This window comes from Tachyglossus aculeatus, chromosome 22, assembly GCF_015852505.1.
Source record: "Tachyglossus aculeatus isolate mTacAcu1 chromosome 22, mTacAcu1.pri, whole genome shotgun sequence".
NCBI classification, from domain to species: domain Eukaryota; kingdom Metazoa; phylum Chordata; class Mammalia; order Monotremata; family Tachyglossidae; genus Tachyglossus; species Tachyglossus aculeatus.
In genome coordinates this window covers 26,252,462-26,277,793 of record NC_052087.1, presented here as the reverse complement: position 1 = coordinate 26,277,793, position 25,332 = coordinate 26,252,462, and the positions used below count along the sequence as shown (strand labels likewise).

General features: G+C 45.5%; 1 protein-coding gene across 1 annotated transcript in view; it reads right to left on the bottom strand.

Moving 5' to 3' along the window:
* The window catches only part of EXT2 (exostosin glycosyltransferase 2), a 145,912-nt gene extending 122,049 nt beyond the window's left edge, over positions 1 to 23,863 (bottom strand). Inside the window, exons 1-3 of the mRNA XM_038764274.1 lie at positions 23,692 to 23,863; positions 1,247 to 1,814; positions 904 to 993 (exon numbers count right to left, since the gene is read on the bottom strand). Of these exons, the coding sequence (XP_038620202.1) occupies positions 904 to 993; positions 1,247 to 1,782 (626 nt within the window). The 5' untranslated portion in view covers positions 1,783 to 1,814; positions 23,692 to 23,863. The remainder of the gene's footprint in view (positions 1 to 903; positions 994 to 1,246; positions 1,815 to 23,691) is intronic.
* Positions 23,864 to 25,332: the final 1,469 nt, after the last annotated feature.

The window sequence follows — 25,332 nt, the reverse complement described above, 5'->3', positions numbered from 1 at the left end:
GTCACACGGCAGGTAAGTGGCAGATCCAGGATTAGAACCCAGGTTCATACTTTGGCCAAAAATATTCATTCTATGAATATTCTAAGGCCATTTTTCCAGTCACCTATTAAAAGAAAAACAACTAAACCCGATCCCAACCCTGGTCACTAAGGCTGGATGTCAGATGTCTCAGATGTCTCTTCTGCGATGTCCCTGGCAGGAACAGGCAAGAAGAAGGCCATCAATCTGGTAATCCAACACAGAATGCCAACACTTGGATATTAATTATAAATGGACATCAGCACCATCCAGGGCATTCAAATCAAGAGGCACTACTGGCTGCTGAGCAACGGAGGAAATGAAGGAAAAAGTCCTCTCGATGCTTCCAGCACATAAATGATTGAATGATAATGCAGTGGGGTTTGTGGCATAAATCCTTCTCATTTTTATCATTGCTTCTGAGACTACGTCCTTTGCTTTTTGAAAATGACAGAGCAACAATGCTATTTTCCGAATTTAACACGATCCCTGTTCTCATCATGACCCCGCATCTCCCCAGAGAAACAGAATACTTGTAGCGGCCTGTTGTTGGCCGCGGAAGGTGACACTTCGGAGCAGACCTGATTCGTTCCATTAGGATTTCAGAAGGTCAGGTGAGCCCATCAGAATTCCAATGCCCTCTCTCACTTTTAGAACATTTGGAAAACTACCAATCAATGGTATTTTGGGGGGTGACTGTGCTAAGCGCTTGGGAGAGTATAATAGAGTTGGTGGATGTGATTCCTTGCTCTCCAGGAGCTTACAATCAACACACACACACACACACACACACACACACACACACACACACACACACACACACACACACACAGTCTCTCTCTCTCTCTTGCTCTCTCTCATATTCAGGGTACATGGGGCCCTTACCTGTCTCTGGGGACATCCAGGGCTGTATTGTAATCTGGGGGTCCCCCAGGCAGCATGTTGAACAGTAGCTGGTTAGTGCCCCGATCCCACCTGAAAGGCAAACCAACAAATTGGGAGAAAGTTAAACCCCAAGCCTGCAGTGGTAGAAGCCAAATGGTATTACCTTCCTAACTCTGGAAAGGGAGCTTTCTCCCCACACCCCCGCCATCCAATAGTCCTTCTCCAACACCCACCCAGGTGTTGATCTATCCCTTCCCTGTCCCTTACTCCAATACCTTCCAACCAGAAACTTCCAAAGCCACCATCCCTGGATCCCCAACACGACCAGATAAGGGGCAAGTACCTGGGAAGCTGGGCTAGTGCCTGGGCTGTCTCTTTAATGCGCAGAGTGTTCTGGTTAAGCATATCGATAGACGGCACGAAGAGGCAGGCCCGGTTTATGTCGTCAGTGTAGAATTCACTGTCCGAGATGGCCGTCAGCAGTTCGTTGTACTCCCGGGAGATTGTATCGCTGACTGGGATGCCAAATTCATCCACGTACTTCTTCAGGGAGTAGATGTAGACCTTGATCTTGTTCTTGGGGTTGAACCCACAACGATAGACATCAAAACAGGTGTGCATCCTGCAGCTGAGGTCCCCCCGCTCCGGGATGGGGCTGTCCGCCGGCAGCCTGACCAACGGCACGTCGTGGACGCTGCGTTTCTCCACGGTCCACTCGCTGGAGGACTCGATGGAGTGGGGCCAGAACTGGAACGTGCCCGTGGCGATGAGTCCCAGCAGGACGATGGAGAAGAGTGCGATGTAGTAGATGCGATGCTTGGTCTTCATCCTTGGGATGAGGGCAGGACCCCGGATGTTGTACTTGACTGACGCACACATAGTGACCCGGGCACGGCCTGTGCCTCACCCTCCTGGGGGCAGGGAGAAGGACATCAGAAAAATCGAGTGCCGGAGAATGCAGCAAAATCTAAGGCAGGGTTGCCCCGTGTTCAATATACCACGGGCTCCCGCCTAGCTTTTTTCAATAAGTGAAAATAACATTTGAAAAAGATCAGCCTTACACATAGTTTCCAAACCTTTACCAGCCTGCATTAACTTTTGCCGGTTCCCCATTCACTATGGAGAATCAGCGGAAGTGAATAAATTTATACTCACTTCAACTTGATTAACAAAAAATGCTATCTGTCCTGGAAGACTAGGCTTCTTCTAAGGATGCTCTAATAATTCACAAAATGTACTGATAATTGGTATTTCAATAAAGCAGGATCACATCTTTAAAAGCAACTCAAACATTTTCCAGGAATGTGAAAAAAATCTCAGAGAAGCAGCATAGCCTAGTGAACAGGGCACGGGCCTGAGAGGCAGAAGAATCTGGATTCTAATCCTGGCTCCAACACTTGTCTGCTGTGTGACCATGGGCAAGTCACTTCACTTCTCTGTGCCTCAGTCACCTCATCTGTAAAATGGGGATTAAGACTGTGAGCCCTGTGTGGGACAGGGACTGTGTCTACTTGATTATCTTGTGCCCACCCCGTGTTTAGAATAGTGCCTGACGCATAGTAAAGTGCTTAACAAATACCATAAAAAAAAAATGAGAGTTGAAAATTGAGATCATTAATGTAAGGTTGATTTGCTGTCTAAGGAAACAGGGCACTAAGGTAAATCTACAGTTTAACTATCATTTATATCTGGGAAATAAGCTTCTCCCTGCCCTCCCCAGATCGTTACACTTTAATGTATCTTTATGACTTCACGCTGAAATACAGCAGTCAATACCTCTGTTACTGTGGGCTTTCCTTGGGTTTCCTGCTTGTGCAAAATGCAGGATGGCCTGCCAACCTACGACCACGCCAGTAGTGAATCTGCGGTCAGGTTCGGATCAAATAAAATCAACCAAAATGGCCATGTTTAATCTCTAAACCAAAGGCTATCTCTGGGTTACAGAAAGTTCTCAAATTTTAAAAGTCTCTGATACCCTCCTGTTTAGGGTGTGAGGAGTCTGAACTCGAAACAATGGAAGGCAAAAGCATTCTTCATGAAACATTTCAGAATTCCTAGTTGACAAAAGCATGGGCCTTGGAGTTAGAGGACCTGGGTTCTAATTCCAGCTCCGCCACTGGTCTGCTGTGTGACTTTGGGAAAGTCTCTTAACTTCTCTGGGTCTCACTTACCTCATCTATAAAATGGGGATTAAGACTGTGAGCCCCATATGGGACACTGACTGTGTCCAATCGGATTAGCTTTTATCTACCCCAGTGCTTAGTACAGTATCTGGCACATGAAAGAGCTTCCAGTGCTCTGCGCACAGTAAGAGCTCAATAAATATGACTGAATGAATGAACAAATACCATTAAAAAAAAAATCATGGCTTGATAAATCAGAGTCTGAACATCAGAATGCAACACCAGGTCCTGCCTCTCAGTCCGACGGCTCCAGAGAGATGGGAAAATTAACTTTATTATATACCTGAAATACCACGCTGTCATTTAGAGTTTGGGAACCATGACAAGGAATGCATCTTGCAGATACATCCAACAAATCATCTGGATAATACACGTGTAAAAAAGGATCCCATAATCTACGCTACATCTACCCTTAGGTAAGAACATATTCAATCAAGGACCGATATCAAATAAAATTCCCTGACCATCTCAAGTGACTTAGCACTGCACTAGGCACTAGTCAGTATTAGAAAGACCACCACACTAGCAGGAAGGCAATCTGCCTGAGAGAGGGCAGTGGCTAGGAGTCGGGAAATCTAGTGTACAGGGCTGGGTTCAAGTTCAAGTTCTCCCCTCACCTTGCTGCACCAGGATTCAGGGGCACGAGGACTTGGGTTATTTTCAGTCCCTGGTGTTCAAGGTTGCCCCTCAGACGAGAGCCCCTACTTTATGTGCCAGCACAAGAGAGTTTATCCTCCTGCTGCTGATGTCAAACAATGGCTTTCTGATGAAATTGAGGTGTCAAACTGGGTTGAGTCTTCTAGCAGTTTTAGGAGAATGCTAACAGGAGCAGAAGTCAAAACTCCAGGATTCTGAACTTTGAGTAAATCCTACTCCATTAACTTTTTTCCCCAATGGTATTTGTTAAGTGCTTACTATGTTCCAGGCTGTACTAAGTGCTGGGGTAGATTAATTAATTCATTCATTCAATTGTATTTATTGAGCACTTACTGTGTGCAGAGCACTGTATTAAGTGCTTGGGAAGTACAAATCGTCAACATATAAAGATGGTCCCTACCCAACAACGAGCTCACGGTCTAGAAGGGGGAGACAGACAACAGAACAAAACAAGTAGACAAGCATCAATACCATCAATCAATCAATCGCATTTATTGTGCGCTTACTGTGTGCGGAGCACTGTACTAAGCGCTTGGGAAGTACAAGTTGGCAACATATAGAGACGGTCCCTACCCAACAGTGGGCTCACAGTCTAAAAGAATCAGAATAAATAGAATTATAGCTATATACGCATCATTAATAAAATAGTAATTAATATGTTCAAATAGAGTAATAAATATGTGCACATATACTCAAGTGCTGTGGGGAAGGGGGAAGGTGGGGGGGGGGGGGGGCGCATACAGAGAGAAGGAGGAGAAGGAGAGGAAAAAGAGAGGGCTCAGTCAGGAAAGGCCTAATCAGATGCACGCTAATCAGGTTGGACACAGTCCCTATCCCAAATGAGGCTCACAGTCTTAATCCCCATTTTAAAGATGAGGTGACTAAGGCACAGAGAAGTGAAGTGACTTGCCCAAGGTCACACAGCAGACAAGTGGTAGAGGCAGGATTAGAACCCAGGTCCTTCTGACACCCAGACCCATATTCTGTCCACCAGGCCATACTGCTTGTTAACTCTTTGTGGGTCTATGTTTTAAAACTAAGGTAGTGAGATTTGTCATGGCTTGCCTGTACTGGAAACAGAAGCTCTAAAGAACGTTTGCAGAGGACATGCAGTTCTTGTATAGGCGTGAGGGAAAAAAGGCATAAAATCAAAGAAGCAGCATGGCCTAGTGGAAAGAGCGTGGACCTGGAAATCAAAGGACCTGGATTCTAAACCTGGCTCTGCCAATTATTTGCTGTGTAACCTTGGGCAAGTCCCTTAATTTCTCTGTGCCCCAGTTAACTCATCTATAAAATGTGGATTTAATCCTTTTCCCTCCAACTTAGACTGTGAATCCTTTGTGGAACAGAAACTTGACAAATAGTATACCCTTGACAAACACCATTTTTTTTAAAAAGTCATGACAGTTTACAATTTTCTGAAGGTCTGAAATGGCTTTCCCAGCCAATCTCACATGGGCAGTAAGTCCCAACTCCAGGGTTCAACGTGAATACGTGATGCAACACACATTTATACAAATTCCAGAAATGCTATAATTCAACTGGCCATGGCAGATATGCTCTCCCTTCCTGAATCACCCCATCTGGGGGCAAATTACTTTGGAGAAATTGAAAAAAACAACAACAAAGAGCCAACTGCCATCCAGCAAAATAGGAATTCTACAGAGACAGTCAGAAAGAGTGCACTGACTCAAATCCCAATAGGAGCTGAATGAAGGACAGAAGAAAAGAATGAAGGACAGATTTAAAAAAAAAAAAAAAAAAAGGAATCATCTACAAGAAAGGGACCCTCTGGGAGAAAAGGGAGAAGGAGAACAGAGTGTGGAATCAGGCACTGAGCTCCCCCCTTGGCTTTGCTACTAACTTCTTTCAGGCCCAAGACAAGTCTCAACCTCTCAGGCTCTTACATGCCCAAGGCAAGTCTCAACTTCTCTGGTCTTTGATTACTTTTCCCTGTTAATTGGAAGACTATAATCGCCTCTCCATAGGCAGTTGTGAATACAGAAAGCTACATGTAATGTTTTATTAGTGATTCTTCTACTAGTACTCAATCAATTGGTTGATTGAGGATTAGTGGCAGTGTTGGAGTAATTTCGGTCCTCAGAATCCAACCTCCCCCACCTGGTTCGTGCTGGGGAGGGGGCAATTTAAGGACTGTAACTCCTGAGATAGCACCTAATTCTGCTCATTCAACAGCCCCCACCCCGCCCTTTCCATCTGCCACAAAGTGTCGATGTCCAGAGCCTGGACATTGTGGCCCCTCCAAATTGGTGGTCCTGGGCAACCGCCTGCTTCACCTGTCCCCACATCCGGCTCTGGAAGTGCACTCAAGTTTTCTCTTTGTCCAAGGCACTAAAATGCTTACTTACGATGCTCAGTAAGGGGGTGGAGGGATAGGAGAAGCAGCATGGCTCAGTGGAAAGAGCACGGGCTTGGGAGTCAGAGGTCATGGGTTCTAATCCCGGCTCCCCCACGTCTGCTGTGTGACTTTGGGCAAGTCACTTAACTTCTCTGTGCCTCGGTTATCTCATCTGTAAAATGGGGATTAAGACTGTGAGCCCCACGTGGGACAACGTCATCACTTTGTATCCCCCAAGCGCTTAGAACAGTGCTTTGCACATAGTAAGCGCTTAACAAATGCCATCATTATTATTATAGGAGTTGTGGGGGAAAAGACCAGTTGAGTAGGAAATTTTAAGTTTCTGAGGCCATGCCACAGGGGAGAAAATTAAACATTCTCCTTAGGTTGTAAGCTCTTTGTACACACAGAAGATGACTTTTGCTTCTGCTCACTTTTCCCAAGAGCATAACAACAGTAATAATTGTTACACATTTACTATATGGCATGCACTGTTCTAAACACTGGGATAGATAGAAGATAATAAGATGGGAAACATTCCCTGTTCCAAATGGGGCTCACAGTCCAAGTAGGGGGATGAACAGTTATGTGATCCCTGTTTTACAGAAGAGGAAACAGAGGCCGAGGAGAAGATGAGTGACTTGCTCAAAGTCACACGGCGGGCAAGTGGCAGAGCTGCGATAAGAACCCAGGCCCTTTACCTCCCATATTCTTTCCACTAACTGTCCCAGGGTGACCCTTGGGTACCAGCCATCTCAAGGTCAGATGCTACCTCATGGCCACCTGAGCCAGCAGGCAGAACTCAAAAGTGAGGGTGGGATACCGCCCTCACAACCCAAACTGCTAGATTGACAGCCCAAGAAGGTGTCCCTTGCCCCCGTGTTAATCAAATTAGGTATGGAGGAGAGGGAGGGCAGAGATTGGATAAACTAAGACCAGAAGATGGAATGGCCTAGGAGCACAGGTGATAAATACCCGCAGCCTCTGGCCCTCTAGGCAGAGGATCGAGACTTGCAGCAGATGGCTGAAGGGCGCCTCTGCCCAGAGCGTGAGAAGCCCGCTCGGCCTGCACCAAGTTAGGAGCCCTGGGATGGGGAAGTGTCCCGTCCCACTGGACGCTCGTGGGGCTGGAAGCCTGGCGCTTTGCCATGGGTATGTAACGAATGGATTCCTTCCAAATGGAAAATCCTCGTGGGTGGGAGCTAGGCGCTTCCCCCATGGGTGTGTAACTCAAGTGGATTCCTCCCGAGTGGGAAGTGCACATGAATGCAAACAAACTGTAAGGGAATTCCACCTGGGTGGGACCTGGGGGTTCTACCACACGCAAGTAATGTATACGTGTGGTCCTCCCATTAGGGAAGCTCTAATATTACTAATTGATTACATTTTTCCTGAAAGGGAACTTCAATCCATTGCGCCTAAACAATCACACAATTCAATTTGCCTCACGGAATAAATTTTATATAAAACTCTGGCTTTCCGTCTCCGGCCTCTCTCTCTCTCGCCACGCCAATTACTGAACGAACCCATCTCCCCGGATGACGGGTGACACTAACCCATGCTGCTTCTCTTACATTTCCACGTCCCCAGGAGTTGCTCAAATAAATCTCACACTAGATCCATCAACTCACACTAAGTGCTTGAAATATTCCCCAGTAAAAAGGCAGTCAACCAGGATAATATCACCATTGTTTTACCCGGGCTTGAGAACCCTGCACAAAGGAAACACCGCCAGCTTCTTCCTGGGGTTGGCAGGGAATGGGTTACATATTACACAAGCAGGTACTACTCGGGCCGGCTAATATGAGTAATCTGTTCCCTCTGCCCATCCCTCTTCCTCCTCCAATGCTAACAATATGAATGGGACAGGACTGTCCTCCATCAGATGTGAAGGAGAAAACAAAACAGCAAAGAGCCAAAAGAGAGTCACTCTTTTCCAATGGAGAGGCTTCTATCTTCTCCACTCCATCACTCAGCTGGTGGATAAGAGGAATGTGATGACACATCAACCTTCTGCACGCCCTCCTTCTGCCTATGAGGAAAGCTTAACTGAGAATCCCTGGTACCTCTACTAGGCCCACATTAGACATTCAGTTCCATCTCACTCAAGCCAACCTGACCTATATACACTTGTACAGTCACCTTCTTAGTTACATCTAGCCAAGGCTTAATCTCCACCACAATGCCCAAATCTCCAAGAATCCCCACTCACCCTGACCCCTCCACCCTTATGGCAACTGCCCCTGCTGCTTCTCATTCTTACTTCAAAAACTGCTCCTTTCCCTTCAAGAAAGAATAGAGGCAGCAACCTTCTCCCCCAAACATCAGTGACTAGCCCAAAGAAACGGGACGCTATCTTACAGCCCAAAAGGACATGTGGAGCCGTCTTCCTCTTGGCCAGCCTCTCTGAGCCAGGAGAGCTTGGATGAATTTGGAAGAAATCTGCCATTGTTTTCTTAGTTGCTTTAACAATGGGTTGCAAGTCAGGCACCCATCTTCTCAACCACCTCCATGCACAGGAATAAAACGCTTACACTCCCAAGTGCTTAGTACAGAACTCTGCACACAATAAGCTCTCAATACATATGACTGATTGATCGATTACCATCAATAGTAACATTTTCAAACCCAAAGGACACTACCTACAGACCTGCAGTACATTCAATTCTCCTATAACGGAGGTTACATTCTTGATGAATGCCACATTACAGAAAGCTCGCTTTAGGGTATTTGAATCTTGACAGATGCTATACACAAGTACATAAACCACTTTTTTAACACACTCTAACCATATAAACGTACTGTTGGTAGAGCATTTTCTAATCCTTGACAGCATTCTATCCAAAATATATAGTGAAAAAACACTAAATGGAAGACCTGACTGTATATCCTTAGAGACACAGTCAAAAAGGGACTAACTTTCATAAGAACCATCGGTCAGTCAATGGTATTTAGTGAACAGCTACTGTGTGCAAGGGTCTGTACTAAGTGCTTGGGAGAACAATAATTACGGTATTTGTTACTAAGTGCTAGGCCCTGTACTTACTGTTGGGGTGGATACATGAAAACTGGGTTGGAAACAGTCTCTGTCCCATGTGGAGCTCACAGTCTCGATCCCCATTTAATAGATGAGCTAACCGAGGCACAAAGAAGTGAAATGACTTACCCAAGGTCACACAGAAGACAAGTGGCAGAGCCAGGATTAGAATCAATGACCTTCTGACTCTCAGGCCTGTGCTCTTATCCACTAGGTCATGCCGCTCACTTGGTAAACATGATCCCCATGTAAACGTCACCTTCACCCACGAGGAGCTTACAGTCTACTGGGGAAGACAGACATCATACGATAAAGTCTGGAAAACTCCATTCTGCTTTTAGCCAAACTGAACTTGCCCCGGCAAAGCACTGGAATCATTTGACTAGTGGTTCAGTATTGAGTCACTGGAAAAGTCTGTTTTCCTCTGCTGCAATCAAGTTAAAATGCCACTTTCTGCTCCTGGAATTATTTAGTTCAAGAGTTTGTAGAAATGATATTTCCCAATTTTTACAATACAGATTTCTGAGGTGGCTCAGATGGCATTAAATTTTCTTGGTCTATTACTGCAGAAAGTTATAATGTCAACTTCTTAATTCTCAATAATAAAATCAGTAGGTGCCTCTGACAAAGTGGGCCATGAGGACTGCGTATGACTTCATTGTCTTTAAAAATAATCTTGCCAAATAAAAAAGACCACTGGGAGTCTACAAACTAATCTCTTACCTGAATTGAGACTTCTGTGGAGACATTCTTGATAAGGAAGGAAATTAGTTTTCCATTTCCAAGAATTTAAGGGAAGTAATAATAATAACAATAATAATGTTGGTATTTGTTAAGCGCTTACTATGTGCCAAGCACTGTTCTAAGTACTGGGGCAGATACAAGGTCATCAGGTTGTCCTACGTCGGGCTCCCAGCCTTCATCCCTATTTTACAGATGAGGTAACTGAGGCACAGGGAAGTTAAATGACTTGCCCAAGGTCACACAGCTGACAAGCAGCAGAGCTGGAATTAGAACCCATGACCTCTGACTCCCAAGACTGGGCTCTTTCCACTAAGCCACGTTGCTTTTCAGTACCAAGAGCATGAATAAGGGGACACATACAACAACGTCTCTTGGAGAAGCAGTGTGGTCTTGTGGAAAAGCAAGGGACTGGAAGTCAGGAGGCCTGAGTTCTAATCCTGACTCCGCCACTTGCCAGGTGTGTTACCTTGGGCGAGTGATTTGACTTTGCTGTGACTTGATTTCCTCATCTGCAAACTTGGGATCAAATACCTGTTCTCCCTCCCCCTTAGACTGTGAGCCCCATGGGGGATAAGACCTGTGTCCGATCTGATGATCTTATATCTACCCCAGTGATTGACACATAGTAAGTGCTTAACAAATATCACAATTATTATTACATTTGACTTCTGATAAGGTAGGGAGCCAGAAAACCATTGCTAACCACAGTATTGATTGAGAAATGACTTCGCTCTCCCTGCTTTACACTAAGCAAAATTCAAATTCTGCCTCCAATCATGCCTCAACTAAATCAATTTACCAAATATATTAATGACAAACAATAAAGCAGCACAGATCTTATCAACTGCAACAAGGCCTGCTTTTAAGGAGCGAAAAAAGTAGTTTCAGCATGGAAGTGATCAGAGGATGCAGGGAAAAGGCTACCTGAAACAGAAATGTTGGGGAGGATTTAAAATATCAGAAAGTAATCTTTCATGAAACTAAGCAATGACCCTCCCATTCTTTTAACCAATGCCATTCCTCTCAAGCACACCCAACCTCTCTGAGAGCATCATAAAACTAAGAAATGTGGGAAGTTCAGTTTACCTACAACCAAAATTTCTTATGACTACAATACGTAACTGGAAGGAAGAATTGAGTTCTGTCTGTTTCTTTTGGACACACTACGCCGTCAACACAGTCAAATATGCAAGGCTAGAGTAATCACACTTGTTAAACCACCATTCATTCTCAGTTTCATTGCATTTGAGTTCTGGGCTGTAGAAGCCAACGTCGGGAAGAGTGAAACTTTCAGGTAAGAACTCTGACTGAAGACTTTTACGAGTCTTTCAGTTACAGGACAGCAGTATGTTTGAACAGACTGAGCCCCTTCCTTCCTCTCCCCCTCGTCCCCCCTCCACCCCCCCCCCTTCTTACCTCCTTCCCTTCCCCACAGCACCTGTATATATGTATATATGTTTGTACATATTTATTACTCTATTTATTTATTTATTTTACTTGTACATATCTATTCTATTTATTTTATTTTGTTAGTATGTTTGGTTTTGTTCTCTGTCTTCCCCTTTTAGACTGTGAGCCCACTGTTGGGTAGGGACTGTCTCTATATGTTGCCAATCTGTACTTCCCAAGCGCTTAGTACAGTGCTCTGCACATAGTAGGCGCTCAATAAATACGATTGATGATGATGATGATGATGATAACAGGCAAACCAAGCACTGTCAATCAGATGCATTGATTGAGCACTTATTGTGGGCAGAGTACTACTAAGCGCTTCTTGAATATACAACAGAGTTGGCAGACGTTTTCCCTGCCCACAAGGAAGCACTGGCCAAACAAATCCCTTTTTTATACCTCGAGATCCGTTTTACCCCAGGCAACTTCCCAAGGGTTAGAAAAAATGCTGATCGATATCTGTAATTCAAAATTGTAAACTTCATTTACCTGACTTTCAACCTACCACAGAGACTACCAACACTCTTGCCACCTTCCCTACCATCTTCAACCCACTCTGTGTGACAACCTAGACAGGGGCCGGCCCACCGTGCTGGGACCGCATTATAATAATAATAATAATAATGACGGCATTTATTAAGCGCTTACTATGTGCAAAGCACTGTTCTAAACGCTGGGGAGGTTACAAGGTGATCAGATTGTCCCACGGGGGGCTTACAGTCTTAATCCCCGTTTTCCAGATGAGGTAACTGAGGCACAGAGAAGTTAAGCGACTTGCCCCAAGTCACACAGCTGACAAGTGGTGGAGCCGGGATTTGAACCCCTGACCTCGGACTCCAAAGCCCGGGCTCTTTCCACTGAGCCACGCTGCTTCTCTTATCGGCCCCAGAGCAGGAAACGGGGATGGAGGAGGGAGAAGACGGGCTGATCTGTGCAGCTCGGGATGGCGGCGGGAGAAGCCCGGTGGGAAGGAAGGGAGGAGGGTGGGAAGAAGAGGAAGAGCCAAGTCAAAGTATGGCAGACAATGAGAGACCTTGGTCACTGCCGCAGCTGTTTATGAGCCTGGGAAAAGAGGAACAAAAGGGCAGGTGGACAATAAAGTCATTCATTTATTCAATCACATTTATTGAGCGCTTACTGTGTGCAGAGCACTGTACTATTCATTCAATCGTATTTATTGAGCGCTTACTGTGTGCAGAGCACCGTACTGAGCCCTTGGGAAGTACAAGTGAATGGTATGGTCAGCCTGGGGTACTGGAGGCCTTCCCTGATTAAGTCCTCATTACCCCTCCTCCTCCTCCCTTCTGTATTACCCCCTACAATTGGGCCTGGGAGTCAGAAGGACCTGGGTTCTAATCCCGGCTCCGCCACTTGTCTGCTGTGTGACCTCGGGCAAGTCGCTTCACTTCTCTGTGCCTGAGTTCCTTCATCTGTAAAATAGGGGTTAAGAGTGTAAATCCCACGTGGGACAGGGACTGTGTCCAACCTAATTACCTTGTACCTACCCCGGCATTTAGAACAGTGCTTGGCATACAGCAAGTGCTTAACAAGTACCATAATTGTTATTATTACCCTTTATTCACCCCATTCTCAGCCCCGCAGCACTTACGTAGCAGCCGTAATTTATTTTAATGCCTGTCTCCCCCTCTAGGCTTCAAACTCTTTGTGGGTAGGGAACATCATCATCATCAATCGTATTTACGGAGCGCTTACTATGTGCAGAGCACTGTACTAAGCGCTTGGGAAGTACAAATTGGCAACATATAGAGACAGTCCCTACCCAACAGTGGGCTCACCGTCTAAAAGGGGGAGACAGAGAACAAAACCAAACATATTAACAAAATAAAATAAATAGAATAGATATGTACAAATAAATAAATCAATAAATAAATTTTATTTATGTTATGCTATGTTATGTTTATGTTATGTTATGTTATGTTATAACATGTTATATCGTGCCTTCCCAAGCACTTAGTACAGCGCTTAGTACGGTACTTTTATACAGACCTCTAGATTGTACATTCATTATGGGCAGGGAATGTGTTTATTGTTGCATTGTACTCTCCCAAGCGCTTAGTACAGTGCTCTGCACACAGTAAATGCTCAATAAGAAGCCCGGGCCTGGGATTCAGAAAGTCATGGGTTCTATTCCCGGCTCCACCACTTATCTGTTGGGTGTCCTTGCTGTGAGCCTTTAGTTGGGCAGGGATTGTCTCTACTTGTTGCTAAACTGCACTTTCCGAACACTTAGTGCAGTGTTCTGCACACAGTAAGCGCTCAATAAATACCACTGAATGAACTTCACTTCCCTATGCCTCAATTCCCTCATCTGTAAAATGGGGATTGGGACAGTGATCCCCTCTGTGGGACAGGAATTGTGTCCAACTCAATTTGCTTGTATCCGCCCCAGCGCTCAGTACAGCGCCTGTCACAATTAATACCATTTAAAAAGAGACTGTTCTGCAGTGAGTGCTCAATAAATCAGATTGATTGATCGCTCTGCACGCAATAAGCGCTCAACAAATCCGACTGATTGATGAGAAAAGTCAGAGGTGGTTGTGCGCAGATATGCAAGACCCAAAATCAATCAATCAATCGTATTTATTGAGCGCTTACTATGTGCAGAGCACTGTACTAAGCGCTTGGGAAGTACAAATTGGCAACACATAGAGACAGTCCCTACCCAACAGTGGGCTCACAGTCTAAAAGTCCAAAAAGCAAATCTACACTCGGGAGGAGGGACTGGGTGTCCACCCAGGGCCCAAAGGACTTCAGGAAACCAAGAGATGTGTCCGCAGGGCGGCAAGAAAGCCATGGCTCAGCCTCTCCCCCTATCAGCCCCTCCCTTGCTTTGTTTATGGCATTTCTGAAAGCGCTTACTACGTGCCGGGCACTGTGCTAAGCGGTGGAGTAGAGAGAAGATAATGGGGTCGGACAGTCCTCCCCCGAAGGAGTAGGAAGAGCTGTGGACACAGGCCGGGGACGGGGGATTCATTCGATATGTTGCCAACCTGTACTTCCCAAGCGCTTAGCACAGTGCTCTGCACACAGTAAGCGCTCGATAAATAGGATTGAATGAAATGAATGAATGAATGAATAATAATCATAATGATAATGGTATTTATTAAGTGCTTACTCCATCCCCCCCATCTTACCTCCTTCCCTTCCCACAGCACCTGTATATATGTATATATGTTTGTACATATTTTTTACTCTATTTATTTATTTATTTATTTTATTTGTACATATCTATTCTATTTATTTTATTTTGTTAGTATGTTTGGTTTTGTCCTCTGTGCCCCCCTTTTAGACTGTGAGCCCACTGTTGGGTAGGGACTGTCTCTATATGTTGCCAATTTGTACTTTCCAAGCGCTTAGTACAGTGCTCTGCACATAGTAAGCACTCAATAAATACGACTGATGATGATGATATATGTATATATGTTTGTACATATTTATTACTCTATTTATTTATTTATTTTACTTGTACATATCTATTCTATTTTATTTTGTTAGTATGTTTGGTTTTGTTCTCTGTCTCCCCCTTTTAGACTGTGAGCCCACTGTTGGGTAGGAACTGTCTCTGTATGTTGCCAACTTGTACTTCCCAAGCGCTTAGTACAGTGCTCTGCACACAGTAAGCGCTCAATAAATACAATTGATTGATTGATTGATTGTTCTAAGCACTGGGGATGACACAAGGTAATCCGGTTGTCCCACGTGGGGCTCACAGTCTTAATCCCCATTTTACGGATAAGGTAACTGAGGCACAGAGAAGTCAAGTGCCTTGCCCAAAGTCACACAGCTGGTCAGTGGCGGAGCCAGTATTAGAACCCATTACCTCTGACTCCCAAGCCCGTGCTCTTTCCACTATGACACGCTGCTTCAATGAGTGCTTGGCACATAGTAAGCGCTTAACAAATACCATCCTCATTATCAGTATTATTCGATCGCATTTATTGAGCGCTTACTGGGTGCACAGCACTGTACTAAGCGCTTGGAAAGTACAATTCAGGCAGACACGGGCGGGGGACTCATTCAAGAACAGCGCTTGGCACGTAATAAGCGCTTAACAAATACCATCATCATTAGTAGAAATATTCGATCATACTGACTGAGCGCTTACTGTGTGCAGAGCAGTGTACTAAGCGCTCGGAAAGTACAATTCAGGCAGACACAGGCCAGGAATCGGGGATTCGTTCAAGGGCAGTGCTTGGGTACATATTTATTCTATTTATTTTATTTAGTTAATATGTTTTGTTTTGTTCTCTGTCTCCTCCTTCTAGACTGTGAGCCCATTGTTGGATAGGGACCGTCTCTATGTATTGCCAACTTGTACTTCCCAAGCGCTTAGTACAGTGCTCTGCACACAGTAAGCGCTCAATAAATATGATTAAATGAATGAATAGTAAGCGCTTAACAAATACCATCATTATTATCAGTATCATTCAATCGTATTGATTTAGTGCTTACTGTACGCAGAGCACTGTACCCGTGGCTCAGTGGAAAGAGCACGGGTTTGGGAGTCAGAGGTCATGGGTTCAAATCCCCGCTCTGCCGCTTCTCAGCTGTGTGACTCTGGGCAAGTCACTTCACTTCTCTGTGCCTCAGTTACCTCATCTGTAAAATGGGGTTTAAGATGGTGAGTCCCACATGGGACAACCTGATCACCTTGTATCCTCCCCAGCGCTTAGAACAGCGCCTTGCACATAGTAAGCGCTTAACGAATACCAAAATTATTATTATTATTATGAAGACAAACAGAAGCAGCTGAGAAGCGGCGTGATTCAGTGGAAAGAGCCCGGCTTGGGAGTCAGAGGTCGCGGGTTCTAATCCCACTTGTCTGCCGTGTGACTTTGGGCAAGCCACTTGACTTCTCTGGGCCTCAGTTCCCTCATCTGGAAAATGGGGATGAAGACTGTGAGCCCCACGCTGGGACAACCTGCCACCCTGTATTCCCCCAGCGCTTAGAACAGTGCTTGGCACATAGTAAGTGCTTAACAAATGCCATCATTATCATTATTATTATTTATTCTTATTACTAAGCGCTTGGGAGAGTACAATTCAGGCGGTCGGCTGCTCACCCTTCCTGAGCTAGTGCCGTTGTGTACTTCCCAAGCACTTCTTGGTTTAGTGCCAAGAACCCGGGCTTGGGAGTCAGAGGTCGTGGGTTCTAATCCCGCCTCTGCCGCTTGTCAGCTGTGTGACCCTGGGCAAGTCGCTTCACTTCTCTGGGCCTCAGTTCCCTCATCTGTAAAATGGGGACTAAAAAGAGAAGCAGCACGGCTCGGTGGAAAGAGCCCGGACTTCGGAGTCGGAGGTCACGGGTTCAAATCCCGGATCCGCCGCTTGTCAGCTGTATGACTCTGGGCAAGTCACTTCACTTCTCTGTGCCTCGGTTACCTCATCTGTAAAATGGGGATTAAGATTTGTGAGCCCCACGTGGGACAACCTGATCACCTTGCATCCTCCCCGGCGCTTAGAACAGTGCTTTGCACATAGTAAGCACTTAACAAACTCCAAAAGTATTATTGTTGTTATTAAAAATGTGAGCCCCACGTGGGACAACCCGATTGCCCTGTACCTACCCCAGTGCTTAGAATAGTGCTTGGCACATAGTCAGTGTTTAACAAATACCACAATTATTGTTATTATTAGTTCAGTGCTCTGCAGACAGTAAGCGCTCAATAAATAAATAAATAAATAAGCAGCGCTTAGAACAGTGCTTCGCACGTAGTCAGCGCTTAACAAATACCACAATTATTATTATTATCAGTCCAGTGCTCTGCACACAGTAAGTGCTCAATAAATAAATGAGCAGCGCTTAGAACAGTGCTTCGCATATAGTCAGCTCGAAACAAGTGCCACAATTATTATCAGATGACTGCTCTGCACACAGTATGCGCTCAATCAATAAATAATTGAGCAGCGCTTAGAACAGTGCTTCGCATATAGTCAGCTCGAAACAAGTGCCACAATTATTATGATCAGTCCGGTGCTCTGCACACAGCAAGCGCTCAATAAATAAAGGAGCAGCGCTTAGAACAGTGCTTCGCATACAGTCAGCTTGAAACAAGTACCACAATCAATCAATCGTATGTATTGAGCGCTTACTGTGTGCAGAGCACTGTACTAAGCGCTTGGGAAGTCCAAGTTGGCAACGTATAGAGACGGTCCCTACCCAACGGTGGGCTCACAGTCTAAAAGTCATAAAAGTCGTATAGTCATATAAAAGTCATACAGTCAGCTCGAAACAAGTGCCACAACTATTATTACCAGATGAGTGCTCTGCACACAGTGTGCGCTCAATCAATAAATGAGCAGCGCTTAGAACAGTGCTTCGCACATAGTCGGCGCTTAACAAATACCACAATTATTATTATTATCAGTCCATTCGCACATAGTCAGCACTTAACAAATACCACAATTATTATTATCAGTCCAGTGCTCTGCACACAGTATGCGCTCAATCAATAAATGAGCAGCGCTTAGAACAGTGCTTCGCACATAGTTGGCGCTTAACAAATACCACTATTATTATAATCAGTCCAGTGCTCTGCACACAGTAAGCGCTCAATCAATAAATAAATAAGCAGCGCTTAGAACAGTGTTTCGCATATAGTCAGCTTGAAACAAGTACCACAATCAATCAATCAATCAATCGTATTTATTGAGCGCTTACTGTGTGCAGAGCACTGTACTAAGCGCTTGGGAAGTCCAAGTTGGCAACATATAGAGACGGTCCCTACCCAACGGTGGGCTCACAGTCTAAAAGTCATAAAAGCCATATAGTCATATAAAAGTCATATAGTCAGCTCGAAACAAGTGCCACAATTATTATTATCAGACGAGTGCTCTGCACACAGTATGCGCTCAATCAATAAATGAGCAGCGCTTAGAACAGTGCTTCGCACATAGTCGGCGCTTAACAAATACCACTATTATTATAATCAGTCCAGTGCTCTGCACACAGTAAGCGCTCAATCAATAAATAAATGAGCAGCGCTTAGAACAGTGCTTCGCATATAGTCAGCTTGAAACAAGTACCACAGTCAATCAATCAATCAATCGTATTTATTGAGCGCTTACTGTGTGCAGAGCACTATACTAAGCGCTTGGGAAGTCCAAGTTGGCAACATATACAGTCCCTACCCAACAGTGGGCTCACAGTCTAAAAGTCATAAAAGTCATATAGTCATATAAAAGTCATATAGTCAGCTCGAAACAAGTGCCACAACTATTATTACCAGACGAGTGCTCTGCACACAGTGTGCGCTCAATCAATAAATGAGCAGCGCTTAGAACAGTGCTTCGCACATAGTCGGCGCTTAACAAATACCACTATTATTATAATCAGTCCAGTGCTCTGCACACAGTAAGCGCTCAATCAATAAATAAATGAGCAGCGCTTAGAACAGTGCTTCGCATATAGTCAGCTTGAAACAAGTACCACAATCAATCAATCAATCAATCGTATTTATTGAACGCTTACTGTGTGCAGAGCACTGTACTAAGCGCTTGGGAAGTCCAAGTTGGCAACATATAGAGACGGTCCCTACCCAACAGTGGGCTCACAGTCTAAAAGTCATATAGTCATATAAAAGTCATATAGTCAGCTCGAAACTAGTGCCACAATTATTATCATTATCAGTCCAGTGCTCTGCACACAGTATGCGCTCAATCAATAAATGAGCAGCGCTTAGAACAGTGCTTTGCACATAGTAAGCACTTAACAAATTCCAAAAGTATTATTGTTATTATTAAAAATGTGAGCCCCACGTGGGACAACCCGATTGCCCTGTACCTACCCCAGCAGCTTAGAATAGTGCTTGGCACATAGCGTTTAACAAATATCACAATTATTGTTATTATCAGTCCAGTGCTCTGCACACAGTAAGCGCTCAATCAATAAATGAGCAGCGCTTAGAACAGTGCTTCGCATATAGTCAGCTCGAAACAAGGGCCACAATTATTATTATCAGTCCAGCGCTCTGCCCACAGTATGCGCTCAATCAATAAATGAGCAGCGCTTAGAACAGTGCTTCGCACATAGTCGGCGCTTAACAAATACCACAATTATTACTGTTATCAGTCCAGTGCTCTGCACACAGTAAGCACTCAATAAATAAGTGAGCAGCGCTTAGAACAGTGCTTCGCACATAGTCGGCGCTTAATACCACAATTATTATTATTATCAGCCCAGCGCTCTGCACACAGTAAGCACTCAATCAATAAATGAGCAGCGCTTAGAACAGTGCTTCGCACATAGTCGGCGCTTAACAAATACCACAATTATTATTATTATCAGTCCATTCGCACATAGTCAGCACTTAACAAACACCACAATTATTATTATCATCAGTCCAGTGCTCTGCACACAGTAAGCCCTCAATAAATAAATGAGCAGCGCTTAGAACAGTGCTTCGCATATAGTCAGCTCGAAACAAGGGCCACAATTATTATTATCAGTCCAGCGCTCTGCACACAGTATGCGCTCAATCAATAAATGAGCAGCGCTTAGAACAGTGCTTCGCATATAGTCGGCGCTTAACGAATACCACAATTATTACTGTTATCAGTCCAGTGCTCTGCACACAGTAAGCGCTCAATCAACAAATGAGCAGCACTTAGAACAGTGCTTCGCACAGTCGGCGCTTAACAAATACCACAATTATTATTATCATCAGTCCAGTGCTCTGCACACAGTAAGCGCTCAATCAATAAATGAGCAGCGCTTAGAACAGTGCTTCGCATATAGTCAGCTCGAAACAAGGGCCACAATTATTATGATCAGTCCAGCGCTCTGCACACAGTATGCGCTCAATCAATAAATGAGCAGCGCTTAGAACAGTGCTTCGCACATAGTCGGCGCTTAACGAATACCACAATTATTACTGTTATCAGTCCAGTGCTCTGCACACAGTATGCGCTCAATCAATAAATGAGCAGCACTTAGAACAGTGCTTCGCACATAAGTCGGCTCTTAACAAATACCACTATTATTATAATCAGTCCAGTGCTCTGCACACAGTAAGCGCTCAATCAATAAATGAGCAGCGCTTAGAACAGTGCTTCGCATACAGTCAGCTTGAAACAAGTACCACAATCAATCAATCGTATGTATTGAGCGCTTACTGTGTGCAGAGCACTGTACTAAGCGCTTGGGAAGTCCAAGTTGGCAACATATAGAGACGGTCCCTACCCAACAGTGGGCTCACAGTCTAAAAGTCATAAAAGTCATATAGTCATATAAAAGTCATATAGTCAGCTCGAAACTAGTGCCACAATTATTATCATTATCAGTCCAGTGCTCTGCACACAGTATGCGCTCAATCAAGAAATGAGCAGCGCTTAGAACAGTGCTTCGCACATAGTCGGCGCTTAACAAATACCGCTATTATTATAATCAGTCCAGTGCTCTGCACACAGTAAGCGCTCAATCAATAAATAAATGAGCAGCGCTTAGAACAGTGCTTCGCATATAGTCAGCTTGAAACAAGTACCACAGTCAATCAATCAATCAATCGTATGTATTGAGCGCTTACTGTGTGCAGAGCACTGTACTAAGCGCTTGGGAAGTCCAAGTTGGCAACATATAGAGACGGTCCCTACCCAACAGTGGGCTTACAGTCTAAAAGTCATAAAAGTCATATAGTCATATAAAAGTCATATAGTCAGCTCGAAACAAGTGCCACAATTATTATTATCAGACGAGTGCTCTGCACACAGTATGCGCTCAATCAATAAATGAGCAGCGCTTAGAACAGTGCTTCGCACATAGTCGGCGCTTAACAAATACCACTATTATTATAATCAGTCCAGTGCTCTGCACACAGTAAGCGCTCAATCAATAAATAAATGAGCAGCGCTTAGAACAGTGCTTCGCATATAGTCAGCTTGAAACAAGTACCACAATCAATCAATCGTATGTATTGAGCGCTTACTGTGTGCAGAGCACTGTACTAAGCGCTTGGGAAGTCCAAGTTGGCAACATATAGAGACGGTCCCCACCCAACAGTGGGCTCACAGTCTAAAAGTCATAAAAGTCATATAGTCATATAAAAGTCATAAAAGTCATATAGTCATATAAAAGTCATAAAAGTCATATAGTCATATAAGAGTCATATAGTCAGCTCGAAACAAGTGCCACAATTATTATTATTCATTCATTCAATCGTATTTATTGAGCGCTTACTGTGTGCAGAGCACTGTACTAAGCGCTTGGAAAGTACAATTCAGCAACAGATAGAGACAATCCCTTCCCAACAACGGGCTCACAGTCTAGAAGGGGGAGACAGACAACAAAACAAAACAAGTAGAGGCATCAAAACCATCAGAATAAATAGAATTATATCAGACGAGTGCTCTGCACACAGTGTGCGCTCAATCAAGAAATGAGCAGCGCTTAGAACAGTGCTTCGCACATAGTCGGCGCTTAACAAATACCACTATGATTATAATCAGCCCAGTGCTCTGCACACAGTAAGCGCTCAATCGATCAATAACTGAGCAGCGCTTAGAACAGTGCTTCGCACATAGCTTGTAACAAGTACCACAATTTTGGACTGTGAGCCCACTGTTGGGTAGGGACCGACTCTATAATGTTGCCAACTCGTACTTCCCCAGCGCTTAGTCCAGTGCTCCGCACACAGTCAGCGCTCAATAAAGACGATTGGATGAATGAATGATTGCTATCAGTCCAGCGCTCTGCACACAGTAAGCGCTCAATAAATGAATAAATGAGCAGCGCTTAGGACAGGGCTTCGCACACAGTCAGCGCTTAACAAACAACATCGTTATTGTACCTCACCGTACCTCGCTCTCGCCTGTCCCGCCGTCGACCCCAGGCCCACGTCCTCCCCCGGGCCTGGAATGCCCCCAATCCCTCTGCCCATCCGCCAAGCTAGCTCTCTTCCTCCCTACAAGGCCCTGCTGAGAGCTCACCTCCTCCAGGAGGCCTTCCCAGACTGAGCCCCTTCTTTCCTCTCCCCCTCGCCCCCCTCTCCATCCCCCCGTCTTACCTCCTTCCCTTCCCCACAGCACCTGTAGATATGTTTGTACATATTTATTACTCTATTTATTTTAGCTCTCCTCCTCCCTCCAAGGCCCTGCTGAGAGCTCACCTCCTCCAGGAGGCCTTCCCAGACTGAGCCCCTTCTTTCCTCTCCCCCTCGCCCCCCTCTCCATCCCCCCGTCTTACCTCCTTCCCTTCCCCACAGCACCTGTATAGATGTTTGTACATATTTATTACTCTATTTATTTTAGCTCTCCTCCTCCCTCCAAGGCCCTGCTGAGAGCTCACCTCCTCCAGGAGGCCTTCCCACACTGAGCCCCTTCTTTCCTCTCCCCCTCGCCCCCCTCTCCATCCCCCCGTCTTACCTCCTTCCCTTCCCCACAGCACCTGCATATATGTATATATGGTTGTACATATTTATTACTCTTCATTTATTTATTTTACTTGTACATTTCTATCCTACTTATTTTATTTTGTTGGTATGTCTGGTTCTGTTCTCTGTCTCCCCCTTTTAGACTGTGAGCCCACTGTTGGGTAGGGACTGTCTCTATGTGATGCCAATTTGTACTTCCCAAGCGCTTAGTACAGTGCTCTGCACATAGTAAGCGCTCAATAAATGCGTTTGATTGATTGATTGATTGATTAACAGAATGAATGAATGAATGAATGAACGAATGAATGAATGAATGAGGGAGCCCTAGGGGGCCAAGAGCGGGGTGCCCCCGAGCGCTCCCGATCTCTTCCGATTCCTTCCGATCCCTCCCGATCTCTTCCGATTCCTCCCGTTCTCTGCCGATTCCTTCCGATCTCTCCCGATCTCTTCCGATCCCTCCCGTTCTCTGCCGATTCCTTCCGATCTCTCCCGATCTCTTCCGATTCCTTCCGTTCTCTGCCGATTCCTTCCGATCCTTCCCGATTCCTTCCGATCCCTCCCGTTCTCTGCCGATTCCTTCCAATCCTTCCCGATCTCTTCCGATCCCTCCCGATTCCTTCCGATCCCTCCCGTTCTCTGCCGATTCCTTCCGATCCCTCCCGTTCTCTGCCGATTCCTTCCGATCCCTCCCGATTCCTTCCAATCCCTCCCGATTCCTTCCGATTCCTCCCGTTCTCTGCCGATTCCTTCCAATCCCTCCCGATTCCTTCCGATCTCGTCCGTTCCCTGCCGAATCCTTCCGATTCCTTCCGATCTCTTCCGATCCCTCCCGATTCCTTCCGATCCCTCCCGATCTCTGCCGATTCCTTCCGATCCCTCCCGATCTCTGCCGATTCCTTCCGATCCCTCCCGATGTCTGCCGATTCCTTCCGATCCCTCCCGAAGGCAGCCCCCGGTGTCCGCGCTCACCTCCGCCGCCCGGGCCCCAGCTCGGCGTTCCCGGCTCTGTCACCGCCTCATCCCGGGCCGGAGGGCGGACGGATGGAGACAGGGATGGGGCGGCGATCCGGGAATATCCGGGAATCTCCGGGAATCTCCAGGAAGCCCGGGATCCGGCCGCCCGATGGCTCGGACCAGCAACCGCGGTGGGCGGGGCCGAAGGGAGGGAGTCTGGCCCCGCCCCCCGGCCCTGACAGGCGCCCGACTGCGCGTGCGCGACAGGGTGGGACGCTGCCCCCTACCGGCCGGGAGGACTCCGCTCACCGCCCCCCCCCCGCCCTGGGGGGACGCAGCGCCGCCTAGTGGCCGGATCCCGGGCCTGGGAATCAGAACAATAATAATAATAATGATGATGATGATGGCATTGGTTAAGCGCTTATTCATTCATTCATTCATTCATTCAATCGTATTTATTGAGCGCTTACTGTGCGCAGAGCACTGGACTAAGCGCTTGGGAAGTCATTCATTCATCCATTCAGTCGTATTTATTGAGCGCTTACTGTGCGCAGAGCACTGGACTAAGCGCTCGGGAAGTCATTCATTCATTCATTCATTCTTATTTATTGAGCGCTTAGTGTTCGCAGAACACTGTACTAAGCGCTTGGGAAGTCATTCATTCATCCATTCAATCGTATTGAGCGCTTACTGTGCGCAGAGCACTGGACTAAGCGCTTGGGTAGTCATTCATTCATTCAGTCGTATTTATTGAGCGCTTACTGTGCGCAGAGCACTGGACTAAGCGCTTGGGAAGTCATTCATGCATTCATTCTTATTTATTGAGCGCTTAGTGTTCGCAGAGCACTGCACTAAGCGCTTGGAAAGTCATTCATTCATTCATCCATTCAATCGTATTTATTGAGCGCTTACTGTGCGCAGAGCCCTGGACTAAGCGCTTGGGAAGTCATTCATTCATTCATTCTTATTTATTGAGCGCTTACTGTTCGCAGAGCACTGTACTAAGCGCTTGGGAAGTCATTCATTCATCCATTCAATCGTATTTATTGAGCGCTTACTGTGCGCAGAGCACCGGACTAAGCGCTTGGGAAGTCATTCATTCATCCATTCAATCGTATTTAATGAGCACTTACTGTGAGCAGAGCACTGTACTAAGCGCTTGGGAAGTCATTCATTCATTCATTCAATCGTATTTATTGAGCGCTTACTGTGCACAGAGCACTGTACTAAGCACTTGGTAAGTCATTCATTCATTCATTCAATCATATTTATTGAGCGCTTACTGTGTGCAGAGCACTGACTAAGTGCTTGGGAAGTCCAAGTTGGCAACATATAGAGACGGTCCCTACCCAACAGCAGGCTCACAGTCTAGAAGGGGGAGACAGGCAACGAAACAAAACATATTAACAAAATAAAATAAATAGAATAAATATGTACAAGTAAAATAAATAAATGGAGTAATAAGTATGTACAAACATATATACAGGTGCTGTGGGGAGGGGAAGGAGGTAAAGTGGGGGATGAATGAATGAGGGAGGGAGGGAGGGGATTTATTCATTCATTCATTCAATCGTATTTATTGAGCGCCAAGCACTGTTCTAAGCGCTGGGGGGGGGGGGGGGGGATGCAAGGTGATCAGGTTGTCCCAAGTGGGGC